Source organism: Oncorhynchus kisutch, unplaced genomic scaffold (assembly GCF_002021735.2).
Source record: "Oncorhynchus kisutch isolate 150728-3 unplaced genomic scaffold, Okis_V2 scaffold2442, whole genome shotgun sequence".
NCBI classification, from domain to species: domain Eukaryota; kingdom Metazoa; phylum Chordata; class Actinopteri; order Salmoniformes; family Salmonidae; genus Oncorhynchus; species Oncorhynchus kisutch.
In genome coordinates, this window is record NW_022264387.1 from 27,867 (window position 1) to 40,553 (window position 12,687).

A 12,687-nucleotide genomic window follows, 5' to 3' on the forward strand; every position below is an offset into this window, starting at 1 on the left:
GTACTGTCTATAACTACATTAATTAAAAACCTCTTGGTACTAGGGGGCAGTATTTTCATTTCTGGAAAAAAAATCATTCCCGTTTTAAACAGGATATTTTGTCAGGAAAATATGTTAGAATATGCATATAATTGACAGCTTTGGATAGAAAACACTCTAACTGTTCCAAAACTGTAAAGATATTGTCTGTGAGTATAACAGAACTGATGTTGCAGGCGAAAGCCTGAGAAAAATCCAATCCGGAAGTGCCCCAGGTTTTGAAAGCGCTGCGTTCCAATGACTCCCTATTCAGCTGTGAATGTACCATCAACGAGCTTATGCTTTCTACGTATTATCCCAAGGTGTCTACAGCATTGTGACGTAGTTTTCCGCATTTCTGTTGAAGAATAGCCGTAGGTGGCCACATTGCGTAAGTGGTCACATGGTGGATCCGAGAGAGATTCTCGCGTAAAATACAGAGGTAGCCATTACTCCAATCGGTCGTCCTGAAAAATGAATTATCTCGACGGATATATTATCGAATAGAGAAAAACACCTTGAGGATGGATTCTAATCTGATTATTAACAACGTTTGCTATGTTTATATTATGGAGCGTTGTGGTGATTTCCGGGCGATTTCTCAGCCAAACGTGAAGAACAAACGGAGCTATTTCGCCTACAAAAATTATATTTTTGGGAAAAAATGAACTTTGGCTGTCTACCTGGGAGTCTCGTGAGTGAAAACATCCAAAGTTCATCAAAGGTAAACAATTTAATTTGATTGCTTTTCTGATTTCCGTGACAAGGTTATCTGCTGCTAGCAAGGCATAATGCTATGCTAGGCTATAGATAAACTTACACAAATGCTTGTCTAGCGTTGGCTGTAAAGCATATTTTGAAAATCTGAGATGACAGGGTGATTAACAAAAGGCTAAGCTGTGTCTCAATATATTTCATTTTTGATTTTCATGAATAGGAATATTTTCTAGGGATATTTTTGTCCGTTGCGTTATGCTAATTAGTTTCAGGCGATGATTACGCTCCCGCATGCGGGTTTGGGAGTCACAAAAGGTTCAAACAGTGACATGTTATTATTATTATTGTTATTATTGTTGTTGTCCTGTCTATAACTACCTTAACAAACAGAGACTTATTATTATTATTATTGTTGTTGTCCTGTCTATAACTACCTTAACAAACAGAGACTTATTATTATTATTGTTGTTGTTGTACTGTCTATAACTACCTTAACAAACAGTGACTTATTGTTATTATTATTATTATTGTTGCTGTACTGTCTATAACTACCTTAACAAACAGTGACTTATTATTATTATTATTATTCTTGTACTGTCTATAACTACCTTAACAAACAGTGATGTACTTTTATGATTGACAGTTACCATGGAGATGAAATGTCACAACTACATGTTCATGTGATGCATTAAATCACCTGACTGTTTCGATGTGTTTGTTAGTAAATGTTTATTTCTCAAAGAGTTAATGAATAAACATGAACAATTGACATTCAATAATAAGTTGTCACTGTGTTAACCACAACCAACATGTTGGATCTCTGTTTAGGGGTCAGTGCTCTAAAGTGAGTCTCTCTGGGGAGAGAGAGGAGGGGGGCCCTGCCTCTAAAATGAGCCTCTCTGGGGAGAGAGAGGAGGTGGGCCCTGACTCTAAAATGAATGTCTCTGGGGAGAGAGAGGAGGGGGGCCCTGCCTCTAAAATGATCCTCTCTGGGGAAAGAGAGGAGGGGGGCCCTGCCTCTAAAATGAGTCTCTCTGGGGAGAGAGAAGAGGATGTCCCTGCCTCTAAAATGAGTCTCTCAGGGGAACATGACAGCAAAGTTAAGAGGTGAGATGACAATGCTGTTTAATAATTATGAAAGTTTGTTTCTAAAACGTTATATCCACATTTTTTTTACATTTGTTAATTTTCTTCAAAAATTATCTATAGAATTTAGCATGACACAATAATTTAGTCTACTATTAATTATTGCCTAATATGTCATCATAACCTTGTTGTTTAAACTAATTCTGATCGTTGTTACAAGCTGAATTCTGACAATATTACAACTGGCATTTGCCATATGGCATTTGCAATCAACTTTACACGAAACAACGCCGAATTGAGTGGTATTGGACACCGTGTATATGGTTTGTCCAGTGCCAATGACTTCTCATTCATTATTGTCCATTTCAGGGGGGTGTTCCCTTACATGAGGTAAGGAAGTGTCTAAGTATACAGTATATATAGAATATATATAGAACCCTTTATAGGAGGTCAGGAAGTGTCTAAGTATACAGTATATATAGAATATATATAGAACCCTTTATAGGAGGTTATGAAGAGTCTTGAGTATACAGTATATATAGAATATATATAGAACCCTTTATAGGAGGTTAGCCTGTCTGAGTATACAGTATATATAGAATATATATAGAACCCTTTAGAGGAGGTTAGGAAGTGTCTGAGTATACAGTATATATAGAATATATATAGAACCCTTTATAGGAGGTCAGGAAGTGTCTGAGTATACAGTATATATAGAATATATATAGAACCCTTTATAGGAGGTTAGGAAGTGTCTGAGTATACAGTATATATAGAATATATATAGAACCCTTTATAGGAGGTCAGGAAGTGTCTGAGTATACAGTATATATAGAATATATATAGAACCCTTTATAGGAGATCAGGAAGTGTCTGAGTATACAGTATATATAGAATATATATAGAACCCTTTAGAGGAGATCAGGAAGTGTCTGAGTATACAGTATATATTGAATATATATAGAACCCTTTATAGGAAGTTAGCCTGTCTGAGTATACAGTATATATAGAATATATATAGAACCCTTTAGAGGAGGTTAGGAAGTGTCTGAGTATACAGTATATATAGAATATATATAGAACCCTTTATAGGAGGTTAGGAAGTGTCTGAGTATACAGTATATATAGAATATATATAGAACCCTTTATAGGAGGTTAGCCTGTCTGAGTATACAGTATATATAGAACCCTTTATAGGAGGTTAGGAAGTGTCTGAGTATACAGTATATATAGAACCCTTTATAGGAGGTTAGGAAGTGTCTGAGTATACAGTATATATAGAACCCTTTATAGGAGGTTAGGAAGTGTCTGAGTATACAGTATTTATAGAACCCTTTATAGGAGGTTAGGAAGTGTCTGAGTATACAGTATATATAGAATATATATAGAACCCTTTATAGGAGGTTAGCCTGTCTGAGTATACAGTATATATAGAATATATATAGAACTCTTTATAGGAGGTTAGGAAGTGTCTGAGTATACAGTATATATAGAATATATATAGAACCCTTTATAGGAGGTTAGGAAGTGTCTGAGTATACAGTATATATAGAATATATATAGAACTCTTTATAGGAGGTTAGCCTGTCTGAGTATACAGTATATATAGAACCCTTTATAGGAGGTCAGGAAGTGTCTAAGTATACAGTATATATAGAATATATATAGAACCCTTTATAGGAGGTCAGGAAGTGTCTGAGTATACAGTATATATAGAATATATATAGAACCCTTTATAGGAGGTTAGCCTGTCTGAATATACAGTATATATAGAATATATATAGAACCCTTTATAGGAGGTCAGGAAGTGTCTGAGTATACAGTATATATAGAATATATATAGAACCCTTTATAGGAGGTTAGGAAGTGTCTGAGTATACAGTATATATAGAATATATATAGAACCCTTTATAGGAGGTTAGCCTGTCTGAGTATACAGTATATATAGAATATATATAGAACCCTTTATAGGAGGTTAGCCTGTCTGAGTATACAGTATATATAGAATATATATAGAACCCTTTATAGGAGGTTAGCCTGTCTGAGTATACAGTATATATAGAATATATATAGAACCCTTTATAGGAGGTTAGGAAGTGTCTGAGTATACAGTATATATAGAATATATATAGAACCCTTTATAGGAGGTCAGGAAGTGTCTGAGTATACAGTATATATAGAATATATATAGAACCCTTTATAGGAGGTTAGGAAGTGTCTGAGTATACAGTATATATAGAACCCTTTATAGGAGGTTAGCCTGTCTGAGTCTTGGGCCCTGATCTCAAAATATTGTTACAAAAAACATAAAATGTTTGTTTAACATAATAATTAAAATAATATGTATATTACTAATGTAAAGAGTTTATATTAAACTATATATATATACTACTAATGTAACCCACTGTAAAGAGTTTATATTATAATATATATACCGCATATTACTAATGTAACCCACTGTAAAGACTGGGTTTAGTTATTTTGTGTCTGGAACTTCCTGCGTTCTCGTACAGAACTGTCCGCATCCTGGTGTGGTGACAAGCCGGTTACGCGCAGAATAATTACAGAGTTCACTACAGTGTTGAGATGCCGAAGTTTATATTCAATTAGCTTTTTTCTTAATGGTCAGGGACAGTATGAGTGTAGACAGATCCTTTTCACTCTCTATCCTTGGAATTTGTGATTCACCGGATTCATCATCATCGAGACGAGGGACAGAGTCAGAGTCAGACAACGACCTGCTAGCTAGTAAGCTATCGAGCTACTATACCAGCAGCATCCTGGTTATCCTAGCTATCAAATCTCTCTCATAATTTCTTTAATCAATAAAAGCTCATTTACTAACATTTCTGAAAATGCATATATAGCATTTTGGACTGAAACTGTTGTTATGTTTCCCCATCTGAGCTCAGAATAGATGAGAGATGTAATGTTTGTCTCTGTTGTGTTGAAGCCCAATCAAGGAGGAGAGACCAGCCTCCCCTGTTCCCAGCTGTGTGTCCCTGAAGAGTGACTGGTCTATGAGTCAACCTCTAAACTTTAGAGAGGGAGATTTTTCTACTGAACAAAGGTAAGAAGAACTCATGGGTCCTGGTCAGTGAGTTAAACAACACTGTCTCTAGTCATTTCTCCTCTCCCATTTTCCCATTTATTGTTGTTGTTTTATGTTTATCTCAGGGTTTCTCCATCCTTTTGTTCTTACCAGCACTTACACACCTGATTCAACTAATCATCAAATATTTTAAGACAGTTAAATATTTGAGGCGTTCAAATTAACATTCCTTATATATTAAGCAAACCAGACTGCACAATGTTATTTTAGTTATGGATAGCCAGGGTCACACTCCAACACTCAGACATAATTTAAAAACAAAGCATTTGTGTTTAGTGAGTCTGCCAGATCAGAGGCAGTAGGGATGACCAGGGATGTTCTCTGTTTAACAAATCAAAAACTGAAAAATTGGGCGTGCAAAATTATTCAGCCCCTTTACTTTCAGTGCAGCAAACTCTCTCCAGAAGTTCAGTGAGGATCTCTAAATGATCCAATGTTGACCTAAATGACTAATGATGATAAATACAATCCACCTGTGTGTAATCAAGTCTCCGTATAAATGCACCTGCACTGTGATAGTCTCAGAGGTCCGTTAAAAGCGCAGAGAGCATCATGAAGAACAAGGAACACACCAGGCAGGTCCGAGATACTGTTGTGAAGAAGTTTAAAGCCGGATTTGGATACAAAAAGATTTCCCAAGTTTTAAACATCCCAAGGAGCACTGTGCAAGCGATAATATTGAAATGGAAGGAGTATCAGACCACTGCAAATCTACCAAGACCTGGCCGTCCCTCTAAACTTTCAGCTCATACAAGGAGAAGACTGATCAGAGATGCAGCCAAGAGGCCCATGATCACTCTGGATGAACTGCAGAAATCTACAGCTGAGGTGGGACACTCTGTCCATGGGACAACAATCAGTCGTATATTGCACAAATCTGGCCTTTATGGAAGAGTGGCAAGAAGAAAGCCATTTCTTAAAGATATCCATAAAAAGTGTCGTTTAAAGTTTGCCACAAGCCACCTGGGAGACACACCAAACATGTGGAAGAAGGTGCTCTGGTCAGATGAAACCAAAATTGAACTTTTTGGCAACAATGCAAAACGTTATGTTTGGCGTAAAAGCAACACAGCCCATCACCCTGAACACACCATCCCCACTGTCAAACATGGTGGTGGCAGCATCATGGTTCGGGCCTGCTTTTCTTCAGCAGGGACAGGGAAGATGGTTAAAATTGATGGGAAGATGGATGGAGCCAAATACAGGACCATTCTGGAAGAAAACCTGATGGAGTCTGCAAAAGACCTGAGACTGGGACGGAGATTTGTCTTCCAACAAAACAATGATCCAAAACATAAAGCAAAATCTACAATGGAATGGTTCAAAAATAAACATATCCAGGTGTTAGAATGGCCAAGTCAAAGTCCAGACCTGAATCCAATCGAGAATCTGTGGAAAGAACTGAAAACTGCTGTTCACAAATGCTCTCCATCCAACCTCACTGAGCTCGAGCTGTTTTGCAAGGAGGAATGGGAAAAAATTCAGTCTCTCGATGTGCCATACTGATAGAGACATACCCCAAGCGACTTACAGCTGTAATCGCAGCAAAAGGTGGCGCTACAAAGTATTAACTTAAGGGGGCTGAATAACTTTGCACGCCCAATTTTTCAGTTTTTGATATGTTAAAAAAGTTTGAAATATCCAATAAATGGCGTTCCACTTCATGATTGTGTCCCACGTGTTGTTGATTCTTCACAAAAAAATACAGTTTTATATCTTTATGTTTGAAGCCTGAAATGTGGCAAAAGGTCGCAAAGTTCAAGGGGGCCGAATACTTTCGCAAAGCACTGTATATACTGTATTCTATACTATTCTACTGTATCTTAGTCTATGCATTACTCATCTCATATGTATATACTGTATTCTACACTATTCTACTGTATCTTAGTCTATGCATTACTCATCTCATATGGATATACTGTATTCTATACTATTCTACTGTATCTTAGTCTATGCATTACTCATCTCATATGTATATACTGTATTCTATACTATTCTACTGTATCTTAGTCTATGCCGCTCTGACATTGTGACCAATAACATTTGATTTGATTTTGATTAGGCTACATACACTCATGGCCAAAAGTATGTGGACACCTGCCAGTCGAACATCTCATTCCAAAATCATTGGCATTCATATGGAGTTGGTCCCACCCTTTGCTGCTGTAACAGTCTCCACAATTCTGGGAAGGCTTTCCACTAAATGTATGTACATCGCTGCGGGGACTTGCTTCCATTCAGCCACAAGAGCATTGTGATGATGTTGGGTGATTAGGCCTGGCTCACAGTCTGCGTTCCAATTCATCCCAAAGGTGTTCAATGGGGTTGAGGTCAAGGCTCTGTGCAGGCCAGTCAAGTTCTTCCACACCGATCTCAACAAGCCATTTCTGTATGGACCTCGCTTTGTGCACGGGGACATTGTCATGCTGAAACTGGAAAGGGCCTTCCCCAAGCTGCCCAAGACAATTTTTCCTCTGCCACCAAACTTTACAGTTGGCACAATGTATTCGTGCAGGAAGCATTTTCCTGGCATCCACCAAACCCAGATTCCACTGCTCCAGAGTCCAATGGCAGCGAGCTTTACATCACTCAAGCCGATGCTTGGCATTGCGCATGGTGATCTTGTGTGCGGCTGCTTGGCCATAGAAACCCATTTCATTAAGTTCCCGACTAACAGTTATTTTGCTGACGTTGCAGTTTGGAACTCAGGAGTGGGTGTTGCAACCGAGGACAGACCATTTTTATGTGCTTCCGCACTCGGCGAGCCAGTTCTCTGAGCTTGAGTGGCCTACCACTTCACTGTTGAGCCGTTGTTGCTCCAAGACGTTTCCACTTCACAATAACAGCACTTACAGTTGACCGGGGCAGCTCTAGCAGGGCAGGAATTTGACGAACTGACATGTTGGAAAGGTGGTATCCTATGACGGTGCCACGTTGAAAGGCACTGAGATCTTCAGTTAGGTCATCCAATGCCAATGTTTGTCTATGGAGATTGCATGACTGGTCATCTATGATATGTAGGTTATATACAGTACATTCTCTGTCCTGCTACTGGTAGGCCTGTAACATTATGTGAACTGATCTGAACAGGTTTAGACTGATCATGTATGATATGTAGGCTATAGCTGAGGTATAGACCTCGATGTGCATATCACTATCAAACTGCTATTTTACATTATAACCTAGCCTACTTTACATAATATAACATCTACATATCACTAACAAACCACTACTATATATTATAACCTAGTCTACTTTACATTATATAACATATCACTAACAACCCACTACTATACATTATAACCTAGTCTACTTTACATAATATAACATCTACATATCACTAACAATCCACTACTATACATTATAACCTAGTCTACTTTACATAATATAAAATATCACTAACAACCCACTACTATACATTATAACCTAGTCTACTTTACATAATATAACATCTACATATCACTAACAACCCACTACTATGCATTATAACCTAGCCTACTTTACATAATATAACATCTGTTTTCCTGTGAGGGGAGTGGTGGTGGATCCAGGGAGAAAACTGAAGTAATCTTCTGAAATTTCATTTGTGGTCTTCTGCTGCCATCTATTGGAATTATGTAGTAACTACAGTAGTACTGAATAATGTGTAATTCTTTACTAAAGAGGTAATTACTCAGAATTGCAAAATATAACATGTTCTAGTTCATTTTACCACTAAAATAACAATTTATAGCATAACAAACAATGAATCTGACATAAACCAAAACACCATACGTTTAGTTATAGTATTATATATATATATATGATCTGGCCAAGGCTTTCGACTCTGTCAATCACCACATCCTCATCGGCAGACTCGACAGCCTTGGTTTCTCAAATGATTGCCTCGCCTGGTTCACCAACTACTTCTCTGATAGAGTTCAGTGTGTCAAATCGGAGGGTCTGCTGTCCGGACCTCTGGCAGTCTCTATGGGGGTGCCACAGGGTTCAATTCTTTGACCGACTCTCTTCTCTGTATACATCAATGAGGTCGCTCTTGCTGCTGGTGAGTCCCTGATCCACCTCTACGCAGACGACACCATTCTGTATACTTCCGGCCCTTCTTTGGACACTGTGTTAACAACCCTCCAGGCAAGCTTCAATGCCATACAACTCTCCTTCCGTGGCCCCCAATTGCTCTTAAATACAAGTAAAACTAAATGCATGCTCTTCAACCGATCGCTACCTGCACCTACCCGCCTGTCCAACATCACTACTCTGGACGGCTCTGACTTAGAATACGTGGACAACTACAAATACTTAGGTGTCTGGTTAGACTGTAAACTCTCCTTCCAGACCCATATCAAACATCTCCAATCCAAAGTTAAATCTAGAATTGGCTTCCTATTTCGCAACAAAGCATCCTTCACTCATGCTGCCAAACATACTCTTGTAAAACTGACCATCCTACCAATCCTCGACTTTGGCGATGTCATTTACAAAATAGCCTCCAATACCCTACTCAACAAATTGGATGCAGTCTATCACAGTGCAATCCGTTTTATCACCAAAGCCCCATATACTACCCACCATTGCGACCTGTACGCTCTCGTTGGTTGGCCCTCGCTTCATACTCGTCGCCAAACCCACTGGCTCCATGTCATCTACAAGACCCTGCTAGGTAAAGTCCCCCCTTATCTCAGCTCGCTGGTCACCATAGCATCTCCCACCTGTAGCACACGCTCCAGCAGGTATATCTCTCTAGTCACCCCCAAAACCAATTCTTTCTTTGGCCGCCTCTCCTTCCAGTTCTCTGCTGCCAATGACTGGAACGAACTACAAAAATCTCTGAAACTGGAAACACTTATCTCCCTCACTAGCTTTAAGCACCAACTGTCAGAGCAGCTCACAGATTACTGCACCTGTACATAGCCCACCTATAATTTAGCCCAAACAACTACCTCTTTCCCAACTGTATTTAATTTTAATTAATTTATTTATTTTGCTCCTTTGCACCCCATTATTTTTTAGTTCTACTTTGCACATTCTTCCATTGCAAAACTACCATTCCAGTATTTTACTTGCTATATTGTATTTACTTTGCCATCATGGCCTTTTTTGCCTTTACCTCCCTTCTCACCTCATTTGCTCACATTGTATATAGACTTGTTTATACTGCATTATTGACTGTATGTTTGTTTTTACTCCATGTGTAACTCTGTGTCGTTTTATCTGTCGAACTGCTTTGCTTTATCTTGGCCAGGTCGCAATTGTAAATGAGAACTTGTTCTCAACTTGCCTACCTGGTTAAATAAAGGTAAAATAAAAAATAGAATAAATAAACAATATATATATACAACTATATACAACTATTTATTTTAGATGGGTGACATTATCTGCCAAAATAACAGCCTTGTAGACAAAGAAGAGCTCTCCAGTAGGAACCAAAACATTCAAAGGCAATTTTCTCAAAAGAGAAAAAACATTTTCAACTTTCCCTTTTCAACTGTCTGATCTCAGCCCTGAGTCTCTACTTTTATGCAACCTGAAAAATACCATTTAAAAATTTGCTACATGAGACCGAATCACGCTGGTAAGGCAGGCATATTTGAGACTGTGTAAAACCTAGCAGTACTACTGATTTCTCTGAGAGTGAGGCTGTCACGTTCTTTCAAAATCGAACCCAGAAGCAGACCAGGACAAGGAGAGTAGGAAGAAGGTGAGTATTTATTTACAAGTGAATGTGAATGGGTAGATATATCCAGGTGGCGTAGCGGGCAGCGGTGGTGAGTTGATGGGAGTAAATAGGTGGATCCAATGGGGTAGCGGAATCCGACGACGACCAGGCGGGAATGGGGTAAATGATCCGGGTGAGTAACTGAAGACAGAACAAACGGAGGTAAGTTTAAGGCAAGTAATACGTAAAAAACAACAAAACAAATTCTATCCAACTTGAGGCTGATACTATGGCACAACATACTGTTCATGGCTAACGATCCGGCAGGGAATGGATGTCAGGTCAGAGCTTTTGAAGGGGAGAGGTGATGATCAGGACAGGTGTGCAGATTACTGATGGGATACAGGTGCGGGTGAACATCGATCGCCCAACAAGCTAATTCGCCCGGCAACCAGACAGGGTGCATTCCAGGACACCGGAAACACACTCCAGGACAGAAACACAGGCAAACACAGACTCAGGAAGCGGGATTCGTGACAGTACCCCCCCTCCGACGAACGCCACCGGGCGGACTACCTGGAGCGCCAGGGTGGAGGTGGTAGAAGTCACGAAGCAGGTCGTCATCAAGGATCTGATGCCGAGGAATCCAACTCCTCTCCTCTGGACCATATCCTTCCCAATCCACAAGATATTGGAAACCTCGACCCCGCCGTCTGGAATCCATTATGTGGCGCACCGTGTAGGCAGGACCACCTCCGATCATCCGAGGAGGAGGAGGACGAGGAGGAGGGGGCAACAGAGGACTGAGGAGAACCGGCTTGAGGCAGGAGACATGAAAGGTGGGGTGTACTCGAAGCGTTGCCGGCAATTTGAGTCGAACCAGGGTTAATGATTCTCTCCACCACAAACGGACCAATGAACTTTGGTGACAGTTTCCTCGACTCAGTCCGTAGAGGAAGATCCCGTGTAGCCAACCAAACCTTATCTCCGATGGTATAAGCGGGAGCAGGAATACGGCGACGATTCGCCTGGATCTGATACCGGTCAGAAACTCTAAGGAGGACCTTCCTGGCCTGATGCCAGGTCCGGTGGCAATGACGAATGTGGGCCTGGACAGAAGGAACCGAAAGATCCCTCTCCTGAGAAGGAAACAAGGGAGGTTGGTATCCGTACAGGCATTGGAAGGGGGACATCCCAGTGGCAGATGAAGGAAGGGTATTATGGGCATACTCGACCCAGGGTAATTGAGATGACCAAGAGGCGGGATCAGAGGAGACAAGACAACGCAGCGTGGACTCCATCTTCTGGTTGGCTCTCTCCGCCTGACCATTAGATTGTGGGTGAAATCCAGAAGTGAGACTGACTGTAGCTCCAATGGCCAAACAGAAGGATCTCCAGACAGCAGAGGTAAACTGAGGACCACGGTCAGAAACAATGTCACTGGGCAATCCGTGGACCCTGAAAACCTCACTAACCAGGATCTCGGACGTCTCCGTGGCAGATGGAAGCTTGGAGAGCGGGACAAAATGAGCAAACTTGCTGAATCTGTCCACAATGGTCAGAATGACCGTGTTCCCAACAGAAGGGGGCAATCCCGTGACAAAATCCAGGGCCAGATGCGACCAACGTCGCCGAGGAATAGGTAGGGGGTGAAGAAGCCCAGAGCTGGGCCGATTGGTACTTTTGTTCTGAGCACAAACAGGACATGCGGCAACAAACCTCCGGGTATTTTCTCCCATGGCAGGCCACCAAAATCGTCTGCGCAGTAGCGCCATAGTCCGAGCAACGCCGGGGTGACAAGCTATCTTGCTGGCGTGGGACCACTGAAGAACAGCAGAACGGACCGACTCAGGCACGAACAACCGACCGGACTGTTACCGGGGCCGGGCTGCGTCCGAAGGGCCGCCATCACATCCTCCTCAATCCTCCATGTAATGGCTCCCACGACAAGGTTCTGGGGAAGAATCGTCTCAGTCTTGGCCCCACTCTCATCCGTCTTGGAGAACATCCGGGACAAGGCGTCCGCTTTGCCGTTCTTCGACCCAGGTCGGAACATCAGGGAAAAATTTAAGCGTCCAAAAAACAAAGCCCACCTGGC

General features: G+C 40.9%; 1 protein-coding gene across 1 annotated transcript in view; it reads left to right on the forward strand.

The window, feature by feature from the left end:
- Window positions 1–1,264: 1,264 nt before the first annotated feature.
- The window catches only part of LOC109885821 (NLR family CARD domain-containing protein 3-like), a 39,321-nt gene continuing 27,898 nt past the window's right edge, over window positions 1,265–12,687 (forward strand). The window contains exons 1-3 of the mRNA XM_031819688.1: window positions 1,265–1,842; window positions 2,191–2,211; window positions 4,775–4,891. Of these exons, the coding sequence (XP_031675548.1) occupies window positions 1,625–1,842; window positions 2,191–2,211; window positions 4,775–4,891 (356 nt within the window). The 5' untranslated portion in view covers window positions 1,265–1,624. The remainder of the gene's footprint in view (window positions 1,843–2,190; window positions 2,212–4,774; window positions 4,892–12,687) is intronic.